The sequence below is a fragment of the Ochotona princeps genome, chromosome 19 (genome assembly GCF_030435755.1).
Source record: "Ochotona princeps isolate mOchPri1 chromosome 19, mOchPri1.hap1, whole genome shotgun sequence".
In the NCBI taxonomy this organism is placed as follows: Eukaryota; Metazoa; Chordata; class Mammalia; order Lagomorpha; family Ochotonidae; genus Ochotona; species Ochotona princeps.
The window spans coordinates 36901473-36920337 of NC_080850.1; the positions used below are offsets into that span (position 1 = coordinate 36901473).

At 45.9% G+C, this 18865-nt stretch overlaps 1 protein-coding gene and 1 pseudogene across 3 annotated transcripts in view; both read right to left on the bottom strand.

The window, feature by feature from the left end:
- Nucleotides 1-1067: 1067 nt before the first annotated feature.
- The window catches only part of LOC101523198 (solute carrier family 22 member 4), a 37597-nt gene continuing 19799 nt past the window's right edge, over nucleotides 1068-18865 (bottom strand). For 2 of the 3 annotated variants that reach the window (XM_004586390.2, XM_058677313.1), the window contains 7 exons: nucleotides 18420-18591; nucleotides 13394-13520; nucleotides 7965-8065; nucleotides 5560-5774; nucleotides 4554-4736; nucleotides 2528-2663; nucleotides 1068-1699 (listed from right to left, as the gene is read on the bottom strand). In XM_004586390.2, the coding sequence (XP_004586447.2) occupies nucleotides 1624-1699; nucleotides 2528-2663; nucleotides 4554-4736; nucleotides 5560-5774; nucleotides 7965-8065; nucleotides 13394-13520; nucleotides 18420-18591 (1010 nt within the window). In that variant the 3' untranslated portion in view covers nucleotides 1068-1623. The remainder of the gene's footprint in view (nucleotides 1700-2527; nucleotides 2664-4553; nucleotides 4737-5559; nucleotides 5775-7964; nucleotides 8066-13393; nucleotides 13521-18419; nucleotides 18592-18865) is intronic. The other variant, XM_058677312.1, reaches the window with a different exon arrangement.
- On the bottom strand, nucleotides 8109-8236 carry LOC118760144 (U2 spliceosomal RNA; annotated as a pseudogene).

The following is an 18865-nucleotide window of genomic DNA, read 5'->3' on the forward strand; positions in this document are numbered from 1 at the left end:
GGTGGTGACGGCCAGGGTGCGGGAAGGATGCATCCCAAGCCTCCCAGTGTCACAGCCACAGGAGTGTGCTGCAAGCCCCTTCTAGATCTCACCCTGTGCACGTTTTCATTTGGCTGCTCCTCTGTGGCCTGGGTAATAAAATCACAAACACCACTGTTCCCCGAGTTCTGTGAGCCATCTCAATCAAGGCAATGAACCCCAAAAGGGAGTTCTGGGGTTTGTAGCCAGTCTGATAGGAGGACAGTGGCCTGGCCTTGAGACCAGTGAAGCCAGAGTAGCCTCAGGAGATTGAGGAATCTGACACCAACACCACGTGGGGATAGTGTGGGATAGTACTGAATCACAGGACACTTGGTAAGCGTGTGGGAAACATGACTCATGGGCTTCTCTCTCACTCACTCACACATGCACACACACATAAGCATCTGCTCAGAGAAGTGTTCTGTGTGAAGGGTCAGGTTAAAGAAGAAAATTGCTTTTTTTTTCTTTCTCTTTCTCTGACAGACATCTATTGAACTAAAAGCAGTATATAGTACTTTCTGGTTAGGAATAGCATGCACAGTCATCTCTCAGGAAGTAGCAATGTGGGACAAGGCTCCTAGAGACACCAGAACGCAGGATACTCAAGTTTCCTAATGGCAAATGATGTGGCATTTGCACACAATTCGTATACACCTCCGGTATGCTTTAAATCACCTCCAGATGGTTCATAACAGAAAATACAACATAAATATTTATTACATTGCATAGGGGATATGAATATGGAAAAGGTGTTGCACATGTGTGTAGAAGCAACCATTTCAGGACTAATTACAGAGCAAACTTGACTCATGTAACCATTCAGTTATAAATTAGTAGGATAAGAGGACACGGTAAAACAAACTTGCAATTTCATATGTATGGTTTACTGTACACTTTCCCAAGTGCACACATTTGTACATATACACACATACTTTATCATTTAAGTTATAGTAATTTAAAGACATTCTTTTTGCTGGGATAGTATTTCTATGTTTGGAAAAGAATATTAATCTCAGTATGGATTTTACCAGTCCTCAATCTGTATATTTTTTTAAGATTTATTTATTTTTACTGAAGGGCAGATTTACAGAGAGGAGACACAGAGAGAAAGGTCTTCATCTGCTGGTTCACTCCCCAAATGAACATAATGGCTGGAGTTGGGTTGATCTGAAGCCTCCTTCGGGTTTCCCACATGGGTGCTGGGTCCCAAAGCCTTGGGACATCCTCTACTGCTTTTCCAGGTCACAAAAAGGGAGCTGGATGGGAACTGGATGGGAAGTGAAGCAGCAGGGACTTGAACCAGAGCCCACATGGGATCCCAGCGCATGCAAGATGAGGATTTAGCCACTAGTCTATTGCACCAAGCCCTCAACTTATGTATTTAAAAAAAAAATCCTATAAACTTCATTTCATCAAATTCATTAGTAAGGAGGACACCGTAGTGACAGCAGTTTCTAAGAACAAGAGTATCGGGAAGAGTGGTCCAGAGTTTACCATTCGACAGGTGCTTCTCCACAGTGAGGCTCACTTTAAAGTGAGGTGTCCGTCTCTTCAGGGAAGGTGCTAGTTTATCCAGTTTGCTCAAATAAGGGAGAGATTTTCTCAGAACGCAGTCACTAGAACTTTGGGATTTTCTTCTCTCTCCAATAAGTCTCTTGATTTTTTCCCAGATCTGAATCTGTAAATAAAATAGCTTTTCCATAAAATGAAACATTCAAGAGTTTGGTCCTCACAAGGCCAGACTGAAAATCATTAACACTGATAAGAACTTTATGAGCGCAGTCGAGTATTTTATGACTTTGAACAACTTCTGGGGCCATCTGACTTGAGCCTAAAATCCTGAATTTGTTAAAAATGTTATTATTTTAATTTTGGGGTGGGGCAGGAAATGGGAGGGAGAGAGTCAGAAAGAGGGACAGACAAGACAGCAGTCCCATGTGCAAGGTCAGTCCCTGAATGCCCTGAATGCCGTGGTTGGAGGCTGAAGCTGCCACACATCGCCCTTGTGGGTGGCGAAACCCACTACTTCCATCTCTGCTGCCAGGTAATTCAGATTTTTGCTTGGAAAGACCCTCTCCTCTATGGTTATAAAAGTATTTGTTCTTTGGTTACAGCTGTTTTTTTTTTTTTAACATTTTTAGATCTGAATTTTTACTCTCTCTTGAATTTATCTTTGTATTTTTTGTAAGAATCAACTATTTTAAATATTCAAGGTGTCTTGCTGAATGTTCTAACATCTTTCACTGAATAATCTGACTTTTCCCCCACTGATTTTGAGCTGCTATGTTCTGTGGCGCACTGAATTTTCACAGTCTTATGTTTTTATTTCCTGATTTCTATTCTATTTCATTGACTTCCATGCCCGTGCCATCTCCACAGTGTGTTAATTACCGCTGCCTGGACAACAGGTGTGATCATCTGATGGAGCTGGTCTCCTCTTGCTGCTCGTCCATGCCACTCTTCCTGGCGTGTGCGATCTTACATCATGTCACCGAGTTCCACTTACCCTTTCACTTTCTGTATCTGGTCTAGGGTTTCCGGCAGAGTCACTCCAAAACTTTCAGGGAAAAAAAGGGTGACGATTCCGATGAAGATTGTCAGACTGCCCATGATGATGTAGGGCAGGAGTCTGTTGTAAGCACCTGAGGGCAGCGAACATGAGAACATCAGGTCAACACATGGACTCTAATGCTCTTGAGCTCCTAAAGCATGCTGTGAAGGCAGCAAATGGTCTGTAAGAGCAGTTCTCAATCTGAATGTTTTCACCAGCGAGATAAGTAAGCTAAGTGTCAGTTTCTTTGATGACAAATGTTGTTGACTTTGTGTAATAATGTAGCTGCTTGATTTCAATTCTGAGATGGTTTCCCACTCTGTTCTGTCAGATAGTGTCCTACATGCTACCACTCCCTCATGAGTCACAGCAGCTCCTCTGACAGGAGTCTCTGCTGCCCCAAGCTGCCCTCTCAATGTAGAGGCAGCTGGAGGTGAGGGTTGGGATGACGTCAGGGAGAAGAGGCTGGCCAGCACATTTCAGGTTCAGGTCATGGTGAGTGTAGTGTGTCCCCTTCTACCCTCGACAGACAGTTGGGGCAGACAGCTGGTTCCACAGAGCTAGTAGTCTAGGACACACCAAACACATACTCCCAAACTTAAATGATACATTCAATCCAGTTTGAATCAATAAATGAGGACTGACACATGTGCTTAGATTTGGTTTCTTTTCTCTTTCTTCCTTTCTTACTAAAGATTTATTTAGTTTAAAGTCAGAGGTAGAGAAAGGGAGAGAGAGAGAGAAAGAGAGAGAGAGAGAGAGAGAGAGAGAGAAAGGATATTTTATCTCAATGGTTCATTCCCCAAATGACTGTAGCAGCCAGGGCTGGGGCAAACCAAACTAGGAGTCTGGAGTTTCATCAAGGCGTCTCACATGAATTCAGAAGCCCAAGCACTTGGGTCAACCCCTGCTGCTTTCCCAAGGACATGAATAAGCAGCTAGATTGGAAAGGAAGCGGACAGAACCAACAACCATGAGGGATGCCAGTGTTGCAGGCAGCAAATCTATGTGTTACACCATACCCAGGGACCCTGATTTCTTCTGAGAGCATTGCATGTCTTGGTTTTACATGTAATTGGAACAACCCTCCTCCCCTGGTCCTCTTGATCATGTGGCATTACTCAGATAAGAGAATCACAGACCCTCATCCTGCCTCCTGCATGGAGATGACACTTTGCTAACACAACTTGCTGTTGTGGGGTGGAAAGCTCTGTCTGAGACTTTGCTTCTTAAGCATCAGTGTGGGGTGAAAGGAGAGCAGACTCCGTGTGACATACTCTCTCAAGCTATGGCAAGACAGGAAAGGATTCTCTCTACAATCATGTAGAGGCACCTTCCCTGGGATCTTATGTACATGTGTAGGGGCATAGGTGAGGTGGAAACAGTAGGTTATCACTGGACAACTAGAAAGAACAAGGTGTGTCTACCTCTCTCACCAGAAGAGTCCTTCAGGAGAACTGAGTTTGACGTACCAGACCCTACATCCCCCTGAATCCTGCTGAAGTTCCTCTGTGGTGTCATCCTAGAATGTTGAAACTTTAGTGCTCAGAAAGTTTTTGGTTTTGGATTTTCACTTAAGGTTGTACAACCCTAATAGCAAAAAGATAGAAATGGCCTAAACGTCCAGCCACTGAAGCCTATCTAAAAAACTGCTTATTACAAAGATGGTAAAAGAGCAACATACATCATTGAAAAGGATATTTTGATTAAAATGTTATTATATATGATATTTGCACATTTATTTATATGTCTGTGTGTACATACACATTCATATGCTATACAAAAAAATTACTGAAGGGTTACCCATTCACGTCATGAATATTGGGGCTTCTAGGACTATTTGGAGAGTGGGAAGAAGAGAGGTAAACTTATACTTTTCCCATTATTTTCCACACCATTTGAGCTTCCCATGATGAACATCTATTACTTGTATGTTTAAGGTGGATTTAAAGAAAGAATAGATGGACAAGATGCATCTCACCCAGGTAAACGAAGTAGGGAGCAATGATGCTGCCCACCCTGGAGGCCATGGATGTGACCCCCACAGCCATGTTCCTGACCAGGGTTGGGTACAGCTCGGCGGTGAAGACGTACAACATGGAGAAGGCAGAGGTGATTCCAAACTTCCCTAGCATCGCCAGACCAATGGACACGAAGCTGTAATCTAGGAAGGAGACCCAGTGTAAACAGGGTGCTATCAGACAGGACACTTAACTCAGCTGCTTTTAATGTCCTTTTTCACTTCTTTAGGGAATCATTTTATTAACATGGAGTTATTTCCAAAACACCATGTTTTCTTCAAATGTCCTAGCAACTGGACATGGACAAAGAAGGAAAGTGAGGCGTGCCTTTGCACTTTGCCTGTTGTTATTCTGGGTCATTGATGCAGCCAGTGATCTTTGTTCCCCAGCAAATTGCAGGCATGTTAATATGGTTAAGCTTAATCTTGGAAGAGAAAGGCCAATCCTTTTCATCTTGCTTCTTGCTATGAAGCAATGCACATTTCCATGAAAGTTAGCCTATGTTAGTAATTCAACTTAGCATTTTGTAAAATGAGAGATAGCCACAAGAGCAGAAGGCAGCTCATGTCCCTTTGTATGCTGTTTAACTACTTCACACTTCAGACCACAAAATCACTGGACTTAGGCTGGAACCAGCATGAGTTCTCAGCTCCAACACTGAATATATCGCTTAGAGAAAAGATTTCAAAACATCGAGTAAGATTTGAAAATTTGCAAATCGTGATTGTGACTCAAAGACACTGGTTTAAGGGTTTGGGTGGCTCTTCCCTTTCACTGGGGACGTCTCCAGGGCTGACTCGGGTGGCTGCTTTGATCATGGAAAATCACATAATTAGCTATCACCTGTCTAATCAACCTGTGTATGGCATCTGATGTCAAGGCAGCAAAACAGGGAGCAGTGAGTCATGCGACCTGGCCAAGCGTGGGTCTGCTCTGGGAAGCTGCCAACCCTGGTGAATTGCTTACCTGCAGGCACTAGCTGAATTAACAGGAGCACCCCTCCTCCCAAGAACAGCACCCCGGAGATGATATAGCGCCTGGGCAGGGTTCGCAGCAGCAGCCAGGCTGTGACATAGGCAGGGACCTCAATCAAGGCTGAGAGGAAACAGTTCAGGTAGACGTCACCGTGTAAATTGGGGGAGTCGAGAGAAAGAGCAAAGTAACCCACTGAGGTTAGCATCCTGAAAGATAAAAACCAGATACAATGACCAAAGGATGGTCCCAGTCACTCCAAAATTTCAAGATGACCAAGAAAGTGTTGAACAGCCACTAATCCCATGTGGCTTTTGAAATTTAAACAGGGGCCAGTGTTCAGCCTGGGGGTTAGGTTGCCACTTGGAACAATCATAACCGATATTGGAATGTCTGGATTCAAGGCCTAGCTCTTCTCTCAATCCCAGCTTCCAGCTGATGCACCCTGAGGGAGGGAAGTGATGATAGTTCAAGTACTTGGATCTCTGCCACCACATGGGATACCCGGACTGAATTCTCAGTTTCTGGCTTTGACCTGCTTCAATCCTGGCTATTGTTGCCATAGGTGAAAGTGAATCAGTGCATGGGACATCTGTTTCCCTTTCACATAAAGAACATTAAAAAAAAAAAAAATTGTGAGCCCTGACGTTATGGCTCAACTGGCTAATCCTCCACCTTCAAGCACTGACACTCCCCATGGGCACCGGTTCATACCCTGGCTGCTCCACTTCCTATCCAGCTCCCTGCTTGTGGTCTGGGAAGGCAACAGAGGATGACCTAGGATCTTGGGATCCTGCAACCATGTGGGAAGCTCAGAGGAAGCTCTTGGCTCCTGGCTTTGGATTGGCTCAGCTCTGGCCACTGCAGCCATCTGGGGAGTAATCCAGCAGATGGAAGAGCTCTATGAATCTGTGTTGTCAATAAAAAAATTTTAAATTTAAAGTTTTAAAAAATTTTTGTATATTGTTTACATAGTTGAGAGAAACAAAAAAAAATTAAATACTTGAAAGTTAAATAAAATTTCAAATTCAGTTTCTCAGTCACACTAGTGACACTTGAAAAATTCACCGGTCACATGGGCTAGTGGTTGATGTTTTCAATAAATAAAAAGTTCTGCACAAAATTCTACTGGGTAGCACAGGTGTACACATGTAAATATTCAATAATACCCAATCTCAGCTAGCTGATTTAAAAATCAGTATTTCCTGAAGAGTTTGTGCCTTATTACTTCTTAGAGTTGTTATTAGAAAAAAATTGAGATTTCAAACTCCAGATCTCATTATTTTTAAAGAAGAGCAGATACATAGCTGGTACTACAGGATCATGCTGTTGGAAACTGATCTGGCAAAGCTCACTTTTGGGAAAGGAGTGAAGCTTTCAGAATGCTCCAAAACATCACAGAAGGCACAGGGCACACCCTAAGGTGCCAGCTAACAGGCACAGAGGCGCTTTCCTGTAAAAACAAAGAGCCCCACTGCAGAAATCTGCTTATCACGAGCACAGATGAAAGCCGGTGGCACTGGACGAGGGTTTCAGCAACTACATTGGATCTTCTTCTATAGATTGGACCACATCGGACAGAATGAAGAATAAAAGAAAAACCGAAACCTTACTGCTGGAGGGATCTTGGTGATCTGGTTTTTGATCTAACCAAAGCAGCAGTGCCCACAGAGCTGGTGCCTGGCCCAGCAGCACCACTGCTGGAGATGTGTGTATGTCCACAAGGTCTGCTGACCGTGGGAGGCCCGGGACACACTTGCTGAACTCTGCAGCTTACTCCCTGCACGCGATTTCTCACTGCAAACCACAATGGCCTTGGAAACATGCTTGTTACAGTCTGCACCTGCCAGTCCAGAGCCCACATCTCTGCACTCACTATAAGCTACACGTGTTCTTGTCCTTTATTGCTTGGCAGCCACCTCATTCCATTGAATCTACAAAGCCACCTCATCACCTGTGTGCCTTACAAGCCCTTGCTTTTTGCTGTTGGCAGGAATATAAAACTCTTCGCTTCTTGGCCTTTTGGCTGAGATCAAGATCAAATAAAAAGCTCAATGGCACTCTAACTCAGGCAGTGGGGAACCCAGTGCTCCTATCCTCATTGGCCATGGCTGGCTCGGTTTCAGGAAGCAGCAGCTGAAGGAACATCTGTGCCCAGAGCAGATAACACTGCATCCCACAGGGGTGGAGCAGAAGGGAAGCCTTCTCCTGAGGGTCCCAGCAATGCAGACCCAAACATCATGCCTCGTGACTTTTCCCAGTATTCAGTGCTGTGAACTGAAAGAAGACACCTCCAATGGGCCTTGCACTTGGTCCTCTGTGTGATTTTCTGAGTGAGAGACAGTGGGCTGCAAGCTCAGGTGCTGCACGGCTGCACTTCCAGATGACTCCTTACTTACCACAGCAGCACAGACATAATGGTTAGTGTGGCAATATTCCGAGTCCTGAACAGGTCCAGAATGAAAACTTTCTGCTCCTTCAGGGGGTGTGGATCTTGCAGCTAAAATAATGCAAACAGGCATTAGATAAGAGGTAGCAAGATTAAGAGGTATTCTTTGTCAGTGACCCATGGGAATGAGGGCATCCAAACATGTGGCAATCATTCTCAAACTTTAAACTGGTAAGAACAGATACTTCACTTGATCTTAGCCAAAAGGACAAGAGCAACTATTCTCACACTTTAAAAAATGCACTCATTTTGGGACAATAAGATGCTGGACTCTATGTTTGGTATACGCTTGCAATGGGGAAACCTCAACTGAACTTGAGCTGTGGTTATGCAATAAGGTGGAGGAATCCACCATGGTGGGAGGGTTTGGGGAGGGGTGGGGAGAACCCAAGTATCTATGTAACTGTGTCACATAATACAATGTAATTACTGAAGTTAAATAATAAATAATTAAAAAAAAAAATAAAATAAAATAAAGCAATATACTTGAACATAAAAAAAAAAAAATGCACTCATTTTAAAGTGTGATGGATTAAATTTTATTTTATTTAAAAATCTCAAGGACAGGGAATCAGGGAGACAGAGATCTTCTACATGGTGCTTCACTTCCCAAATGCTTGCAGTAGGCAGGCCTGGATCAGGTGCAAGCTAGGATTCCAGAACTTTATTTGGGTCTCCCAGGATAGGTAGCAAGAACCCACTTGCTTAAGCCATCATCTGCTGCTTCCCAAAGTACATATCAGCAAGAAGCTGGGACCAGTGCAATGGCTCAACTGGCTAATCTTTCCACTGTAAATCACTGGGATCCTATATGGGCACTGGGTTGTGTCCTGGCTGCTCTGCTTCCTATCCAGCTCCCTGCTCGTGGCCTGAGAAAGCAGTGAAGGATGGCCCAAAGCTTGGGACTCTGCACCAACATGGGAGGACCACAGGAAGCTCCTGACTCCTGGCTCCAGATCGGCTCAGCTCTGGCCATAATGGCCATTTGGAGAGTGAACCAGCAATGGAGGGACTCTCTCTCTTTCTGTCTTTCCTTCTATCTGTAGATCTGTCTTTCAAAAAAATATATATAGTTTTTTCTTTAGAAAAAAAAAGCTGAATCAGAAACGAGCAGGTCAGAGTCCAGTCAGGCATTCTGATATGGGACAGACAAGTCCCAAATAGTGACCCAACTACTACACCAAATGCCTGTCCTGGCTTTTTAAATATGTGACATCAGCTCCAAACACAAAGCCTGACAGACAGCCACTGTAGCCTTCCTTGGTTCAGTCATCACTGTGGATGGCCTTTATCAGAATGACCTAGGATCCTAGGGTCTGCTGGGTGGGGAGGGTGACAGAGCCCCCAGAAGCTTTGAGGTTATGTCTGCTTTGTTTGTTTGTTTGTTTGAAAATGTGTGTGTGGGGGGGTGGACAGCCAGGGAAAGAAAGGGAATATCTTTGTATCTACTGGTTCTCTTCAAACGCCCACCACTCTGGACAGACTCTGAAGAAGACACAGGTCTTCCCATGTGGGTAGAAGAAACTACAGAACCTGAGCAAGCACCTGCTGCCTCCGAGGGTGCACACAGGTGCGAAGCTGGAATCGGGAGTGGAGCTTCGACTCAAACTGAGGCATTGTCATATGCCATTCAGACATTTCAAGTGGCGTCTTAACCATTATACCAATTTTCCCCTCTACTTTTTAAAATCGACTATGAATCATGATAACCAGGCCGGTTAAAATTGATGCTAAAATAAAGTTACGTTGCTCTGAGGTGGGGAAACTCTTGAAGCTAGTCCCGTGGCATGTGTGGAGTGAGGAAGGAGTTCCTGACTGTGGAGAGTGAGGCTTTCCTTTGTGGCAGGTGCTCCCCAGACATCAGCCCGCTCTTAGGACAGACGCTCACACGGCCAGACTGGCTTCCCTGCCATGCTCCCTTCAGGGCACAGCAACAGAAGGTGTCCCCGCAGTGTAACCCCGCTATGACAACAAAGCAAAGTGGCTGCATACTCTGAGAGTCGGGGAGTTAGAGGTCCTCACCGAGGGTCTCGAGCATGGCACACACACAGGACCTGTGGCCCAGACTCGGCTTTCACTCAACACTTCTCTGGGACTCCTGTTAAAATGCAGATTGCCGGGTCAGCGTAGTGGCATATCAGGCTAATCCTCAGCCTGCGGTACCATAATCTAATGTGGGCATGTGGGCATGTGGGCACTGGTTCAAGTCCTGGCTGCTCCATTTCCCATCCAGCTCCTTGCTCATATGCCTGGGAAAGCAGTGTAAGATGGCAGTGCTTGGGCTCCTGAACCCCCATGAGAGACCCAGAATAAGCTGCTGACTTCAGACAGGCCCAGCTCTGGCCATTTGGAGATTGAACTGGCAGATGAAAGATCTCTCTCTCTCTCTCCCTGTGTGTGCATGTGTCTCCTTCTCTCTATGAATCTGCCTTTCAAAGAAAAATAAATGTTTTAAAAATACAGATTGGGTCCAGCAAGGTAGCCTAGTGGTTAACATCCTCATCTTGCACACATCAAGATCCCATTTGGATGCCAGTTCTAATCCAGGCGGCCCACTTCCCATCTAGCTCCCTGCTTGTGGCCTGGAAAAGCAGCTGAGGATGGCCCAAAGCCTTGGAATCCTGCATCTGCCTGGGAAACCTGGAAGAGGCTCCTGGCTTTGGATCAGCTCAGCTCCAGCCATTGCAGCCACTTGGGGAGTAAAATCAGCAGATGGAAGATCTTCATCTCTATATCTCCTTCTCTCTGTAAATCTTTCCAATAAAGATAAATAAATCTTTTAAAAAATGTAGCCAGCCAGGTCCCACCATGGGCCTGCTTATTCTGACCCTCCCGGGGCCTGAAGCCCAGGGAATCTGTATTTTTAAAGCTCCTACATAACTGTAATGATAAGTCAGATTTGGAAACTTCAGGTCACAAATATTCTTCTACAATGCCTTTGTGTCAGGTGCTGTGGGCAGGCTGAAGACGCCTACATCCAAAGCGAGGGACACGCAGGTCACCTACCATGCGGCTGTTCTTTTCTTCCTGTCCAAGTCAATGTCTCTATTCCTAACACAAAGAATGAGCACTGCTGTTTACAGCACACTTTTACATCAGAGAGGTCCTGGTTGTAAATTCTAGCTTAATGGCTGTGTACACCTGGGCAAGTTGCTAACTTTTCCTGTAAAGCAGGCTACGGGCAGTACCAAGTATCGATGCCAACGTGAGAGTCATCTGAGCTGATGATACTACCAGGCACCTAGGGGGCTCCTGTTGCCATTCTGCACGGCTGCACGTGCTGGCACAGGGCTCTGCGCATCGCGCAACATGAACAGGATCTGGCCTTGGGACTGAGCAGGGAAGAAGACAAGGTGGCAGGCAAGTACAAGCTCCCCTCCCCCAGCAGGCTTGCCCAGGTCAAAGGACAGCAATGCCTGAAGAAGCAAGGCGTGGGAAGCACATGTGACTGGGCCCTGGACTTGATCATAATTGTCTATCATTGTACATCTGTTATTTGTTTATTGTAGACTCCTCTGAATTTGTGTAGGTCTGATCTCTACCACCAGGCTAGAAGATCTCCAAGATAAGAATCAGACTACATCCCAATAAATACCAAGACCTGGTGTACTGCTGAAAGGCAAGAGGTTCTCAGCACTCCCACTGCTTTTTCTGCCTCCAGTGAAAATGACTAAGTCTGGGAATGGACTTCTGGATTTGAAAGCAAAGGCCTAAGGGATGCCTGAGAGCTTGGGCTCATGAGCACCGTAATTGAGCCTCCAGGGCACCTGCAGGCTTCAGGAGGAGGTCCTGAAGGCCAAGTGTGTATGAAGGCCTTGGACACAGCACAGCATGCCCACCTCCTCCACAGTCTGTTTTCTGCGGCAGCTGAGCATGGACCCCAGCACATGCACGCAAACCACTGGCACAGCCACTAGCATCTTACTGTGTTCCAAGTGGCCCCCTATCATTCCAGCCAGGAACACCCTCTCCATTCTTTGCAGTCATCCAAGTGAACCCTACTGCCCCTCCTGGTATGCACCTGCCTCCTCTGCCCCAGGCCACCTTGCTTGCCTTCTTTGAACTACTAGCCCAGTGTTACCTCCCGGGCTCTTTGGTATTTCTTCCTGTATGTCATCATTTGTCTTTTCACCTTATCCTCTTGGCCAGATCATAACATTCTCTTCTCCTTTCCTCTAGGGGCTGTCATGGTGAACAGCATACCATGTCTTTGGCCTGTGTGGCTGCTGCCATGGAATATCGGCTTTTCCTTGTGACCACCACCTTGAGGGTGGGTCCCTGAGTCTGTATTCTCAGGTCTTACTGCTCCACATGTGGCTCATAGCAAAACTGAAAACATAGGAACAGAGACCATCTGCAGACTTATGAAAGCTTCTGGGCACAGCAGGGGACCCAGGGTGGACTAGCTCTCAAAGTTTTCCCATTTAATTTGCACATTTAAAAATAATCAGTACAGGGCCCAGCAGGGTAGCCTAGTAGCTGAACTCCTCACCTTGAATGTGTCAGGATCCCGTATGGGTGTCGGTTCTAATCCTGGCTGCTCCCATCTAGCTCCCTGCTTGTGGCCTGTGAAAGCAGTTGAGGACAGCCCAAAGCCTTGAGACCTTGCACCTGTACGGGAGACCTGGAAGATGATCCTGGCTTCAGATCAGCACAGCTCTGGCCATTGCAGCCACTTGAAGAGTGAACAAGTAGACAGAAGATCTTTCTCTCTGTCTCTCCTTCTCTCTGTAAATCTGACTTTCCAATAAAAATAAATCTTTTTAGAAGAAATAATCAGTACAAACAAGCAATGTAAAAAAAAAAACACTGAAGACAAATTTGCAAAGTAGAGAGAACTAATACTTAATAATGTTTGGTGTTCATTAAGCAGTTCAATGTACAATTGCACTGAATTTTTTCCGGATGTGTTTATTTGAAAGATAAAGAGAGAGATCTCCTATCTACTGGGTAACCCTCCTAATGCCTGCACAGCAGGGGTGGGCCAGTTTTAAGCCCACAGCCTAGAATTCAATCCACGTCTCCTACGTGGGTGGTTGGGCCCAGGTTCTTGACCCATAACCTGTAACCTCCCCAGGTGTGCGTCAGCAGGAAGCTGGATCTGAGAAAAGAACCAGGATGTAGACAAAGGCACCTTAATACATGATTGGGATGTCCTGAGCAGTGTCAGCCACTCTACCAAATATCTACCCCAGCACTGAATTCTTAAACAGTTCTTTAAGGTAAATTTTATCTTTAAATTTATTCATGACTATGTTCCGAAGTTCTAGTACAGTGCCTGGCACATTGTGGATGCTTAACAAATATTGAATTAAATCAAATTCCATAAAGCCAAGAATGCATAGCTGATACCCACCAGAAATACACGTGAACACTTACCTCCACAGAATCAAATATCACTGCTGGTGCCACCTTGTTGTTCATTTTTGCTGCCTTTTGGATGATAACTTCAGCCTCTCTAAATCTTTTCTGGGATAGCAGCCACCGTGGAGATTCAGGAATAAACCTAGAAGTCATTTTTAATAGTTTATAACTTTACACAGCAGGTGGGTATGATACTATCAACTCTAAGCTGTCCCCAGATAACTATAATTTTGTAACATCTTAGATATTTCTCGCTTTTTAAAGTCTTCAAAAGATTTCCATGGGATCACAGGAATAAATAAAATAAAAGCACCTTCAAGTACTAAACTTCAGATCTGATTGCAGGACTGCTCATCGGTTTTGCTTGAGACCAGACCCTAAGGGTTGGCCTTTGACGGTGGGTGTGTTTGAGCAAGGCCAGACGTGGGAAGCTGTCCGAAACTGGACAGGCAGTGAAGCTCCTAGAAGAATCACATCCCATAGCCCTGAGTCCCCACGAGGAGAAATCATCTTTTCGGCATGTCCATTCTTTAGGGGATTCCTGGTGCCTGAGCTGGGGTTGGCCACAAGTTTACTAGGTAAGGCCCAGAGCACCTGTGTTGCCCCGTTTCTCCTAAAGGTGGAAAAGGTGGGGATGTGTGCCCTTCTGTGGGCTATCCCTGTGGCTTTTAATAGCTTTCCAAATCAGTGAGTGCCAAACTGGTTTTGAGGAGATGCCTTCAATGTTTTCCTTTTTTTTAAAGAAGAAAGTCTAAAATTTTAATTTTTAAAATTAGCATACATACATTTATAACTAATGCTCTGATAACTGTTGCAAATGGAAGGCTTCTTGCCTGAATTTCATTTCTTAGACTCTCCAAGCCTTTCTCTTGCCAGCTCTTAATTGCCTGACCTAATTATCAGTATTTGGTTTCCCCAGAAAATAAATTACAAGTAGCAAATACAGACGCCCCCTCTAAAGGGCAGGCCCCAATGCTCTAAGAGGAATTAGCTTAGAGTGAAACCCAGCATGACAAATGCCCAACCCCTAGCTCCCTTGCCTAGCCTGCCGGTCTGCATGCTTGCAGGATGCCTAGAGCGGTGCTCACAGGAAGTGTGATGTTAGGTCACTGCCCTCAGTAACTGCAGTGGTGCTGTCTAGACTCTGAAACATCCTGCATCTGTGCCACGTGGTACAGCAGGCACAGCCATGGACAGTGTGACTATTGGGACTTGGCAGGAACAGAGCTGCATGTGGCTAGTGACAATGCAGTTACGTGTTTGAGGGGTACCCACCATACACGTGAGTACCTCACCCACATCTCTGCCCTTGAGAAGTGCCTTTCCCCAGCAAAGACCCTACCAGGCTCTGACTCCTGAAGTGTCCCCATGCTCCCTTCTCACCCAGCTCTACCTGTGTACACACATTCCCATCACACCTCTGATCTCTTACTGCCGGCTCTTTTAAGGGGAACTTGACTCACCCGCAGTGGTTCGTGTAAGTCCCCCTCTCATTTCTAGTTCACTACAAGCCCCAGGGCCACTGCTATCTCTACTTTCTAAACTTTTTTTTTTTTTTTTAGGAACCAGCATTATGGCACAGCAAATCGCACCCCTGCCTGTGATGCCATGACCCCATACTGGAGGACAGAGTCCCAACTGCTTGGCTTTTGATCCTGCTCTCTGTTAATGTTTCTGGAAAAGCAGCAGCTGATGACCCAAGTACTTGGGCCCCTGTACCATGTGAGACCCTGATGGAGTTCCAGTCCGCTGGTTCTGGTCTACCTCAGTACTGCCATCTAGGGAGTAAACCAGTGGAGGGAGGATTTCTTAGTCTCTTTCTCTCACTCTCTGATTTTCACATAAATATATATATATATACATATATATATGTGTGTGTGTGTGTGTGTGTATATAAACTTCCAGTGTAACTGATCATTTCAAAAGTTGAAGGATTGCTACACAAGAATATGCGCTGCACTCTCTGTAGATTTAATTCAGATCACACAGAGCAGGAGTGTGCAGGGCGCTTGGCAACTCCCATGCTGCCCTATCGCCCCAGTCCAGTGACTGTCCAGCAGAGCTTCAGCAAGTCCTGCCCTCAAGAACAAAATGTTCACAAGCAAGCCATTTGGCTTCCACAGGAAAATGATCAGCTATGGTTTGATGTTCAGGTTGAGCACTCGGCTTGTTAGTGCTGGCCCCAGGGCTGCCCCCGTCCGGGCAGCAATGAGCTGGTACAGGATGCCCACCATGGCTGGCAGCTCTCACACGTCAGCCCATGAGCAACAGAAGGAAGAATTCTCTTTTGGGTTGGGCGAGCAGCTCTTTGTGGGATGGTCCTTCTTTGCCGCGAAACTGGAAGGCCAGGGTCGTTCCCTGCAGAGGGATATGGGCCTGAGCTGAGGACCTGTGTGGTCAATGCAGCTCTGCTATTGTCACTTTCTCTGCTTTAGATAAACTCATGCAATGATCAGGATAATCTTACAATATTTTGAAGATACTGATCTCTTTGGCCAAAAACAACTAAAGTCAGAGAGCATGCATGATTAAGATCATTCCTCTGAGAGGTGGGCACTTGGTGTAGTGATTATACTGACACTTGGGCTACCCACCCTCCATATCAGAGCACCAGGGTGTGAGTCCCAGCTCAGCTCTCCATTCCAGTTTCCTGGGAGGCAATTAAATGACAGTGCCCTATACCCAGGTGGGAAACCTGGATCGAGTTCTGGGCTCCTGGCTTCAGCCTGACCCTTCTCTCTGGCTGTTGAGGGCCTTTGGAAAGTGAACCAGCAGATCAGATGTGTCATTCTCCCTGTTTCTACCCTTCAGATAAATAAGATAAACAATAACAAAAATCAATTATGTGACGAGGCAGAAAGTAATCTGTGAATAATCTCGTCCGTGTCTTAAGACAATCTCTGGGCACCCCATCTTTTCTGACAAATTCAAAATCAAGGGCATGGTAAGCTGGTGTGATGATGATGATGGTGGCGATGTTGGTGGTGATGCTACTGCTAACTCCCATTCTAAAAAACTACTCTGCTCTTGGAGATCTGGGTGCTAGCTACGAAGGCAGAGCTGTGTCAGCGACATATTGCCTTTGTTTACTGACCAGATGGCTGAGTTCCAGGAGAAACCTCCAAATCAGAGTACATCAGCTTTTAAACACTTTTTTCTCTCAAATTCTATTAAAGAAAGGAAGGGTGAGGGGAACCCAAGCTTTCTCCACCTCACATTCAAAGCTCACACTATCAAAGTGTAGTATCTCAGAGGACATAAGAAGCTAGTGGCTTGGGGTGGTCCAACTACTTGAAAAACCTGTCAACCACTACAGCTGCTGAATACTTACAGCAAGGACCAAGGATTACTCATATCTAACTTCCCAGGTGGGATGAGGCAAGAAAGCCTTGAGGTCAAGTCTAAATAGTGAGTTACAAAAACAATCAAGGAAATTTTTTATTAAGTGTCAGCAGGCGTAGGTCAACCAGTACAGTATAACGAGTCACCGATGCCAGACTGGACTTTGATTTAATGAAACCACACCAAGCAGAACTAAAAGGGGCTGGTGGAGGTCTAGAGGTTAAGAACCCAAGACCAGACCTTCCAGTGGCAGAAACCCTGTTTCCACTTGCTTAAATATGAAAAAATCAAGAAATGTAAAAATCTCCAAAAATGGGGTACGATTGCGACTTTACTCTGCTATTCTTTATCTGTTCTTTCATCTGGAATCCATCCCCTATATTGGCCCAGATAATTAACTGTATTGTGTAAGGTCAGGGCCAGAACCTTCAAACATTGCTATTCCCATAAATGTTGGTCAAAATTCAGCAGGGGGTATGGGAGGGAAAAAGTAAGGCCTTTTCTAATAGCTTCTTTTTTTTTTCTATTCATTTATTCATTAATTACAGTGTATTACATGACACAATTTCATAGGTACTGGGATTCTCCCCCCTTCACCCCAAACCCCTCCCCCATGGTGAGTCCCCCCACCTTGATGCATAACCACAGCCCAAGTTCTAATAGCTTCTTAAACAAATTAATTCCCTGTTAAAGACAAAGTAGGTAAATAGGCACCTCTTAGAGCTATCACTTAGAATTACTTTACAGCACTCAAAAGCAAATGGGTTCTGGGAGCCTCAACAGATACAATCCGAGGATGCGCACATACACTCTGTAAAATGGCATGGTGGTGCCATGTGCCTTCCTGATTACTTCAAAGCATCTCTAGGTTGCTTTAATACCCGTTACTGTGTAAGCATTACCGCGGCAGGTGTCCACTACACTGTCTAGGAAATAGCAGCAAAAAAAAAAGTCTGTACACGTTCAGCTGTACAGGTGTAATTTACTTTCAAAAATGTGTGTTTCCATCCTCGATTCACTGAACGTGTAGAGCCCAGAGATCCTGAGAGCGAGCTATACTGTAATCCACCAGAAAGGAAGACATGTGCTGGAGCGAGGAACGCGATGGCATCTAGGGGCACAGTGAAAACAGCAAATCCCAGTACTGCCTCCTGCACAAGCCACCACCAGCAATACCTAAGTGTGGGGACAGGCACTAGCATTGTAGCGTAGATGGTTAAGCTGACGCCACCTGCAACGGCAGCATCCTACATGGGGGCCACTTAAAGTCCTGGCTGCTCCACTTCCAGTCCAGCACCCAGCTAATGTGCCTGGAAAGTTCAACAGGCCCCCCGACACCTGAATCCCTACACCTTGAATGGGGTGGGGTTCCTGATTCCTGACTTCTGCCTGCCCTGGTTGTTGTGGACAAGCAGGGAGTGACTTTCTCTCATTTGCACACTCCCTCCTTCTCTCTAACTCGGCCTTTCGAATGAATAAATCTTTTTAAAAAATGGGAGAGAGTCCAGCAGGGAGTGGAATTCCTGAGGACAGTGCTCTGAAGTTCATGGACTCAAACCCTGGCACACAGGCCCACCCACAGAGGCCTGATCAAGCTGCACTGGAGCGCACACAAGCCCAGGCCAGCCCAGGAGCAGGTTCTCGGCTCCAGGTGTGCCGACCCACAGCAGAGGCCCGGCTGGGGACGAGCCACACTCACCACCACAGCGGGACACACAGCACCCCCGGCACCGTCAGCGCCAGCAGCAACATCCGCCAGTCTCTGATGAAGTAAGCAAACAGCGGCAGCAGCATGTAGCCTACTGCAAAAAATGTGCACACTCCTAACGTAGAGAATAGAATACGAACTGACTTGCCAAGAATTTCTGTTCCTGTTCAAAACAAGGGAGGAATATTAGCATTTTAACCCACTTTAATACTTGTTTTTTCCATCACTACCTGGCAGCTGGAGCCCAGACAACAATCACCGAGGGCAGGTGGCAGCAGGGGTTGTAGGGGACGGTGGCGCAGGATCCCAGGCTGTTCCAAGGGTTGCGTTTTCAGGAGATTGTAAAACAAGCCGGGGACTGATTTTGTCAAGGCCATCCATATCACAGAACTAGGATGCCCAACTCCTCTGGGAAGGCCACCTGTTCAAGGAAGGAG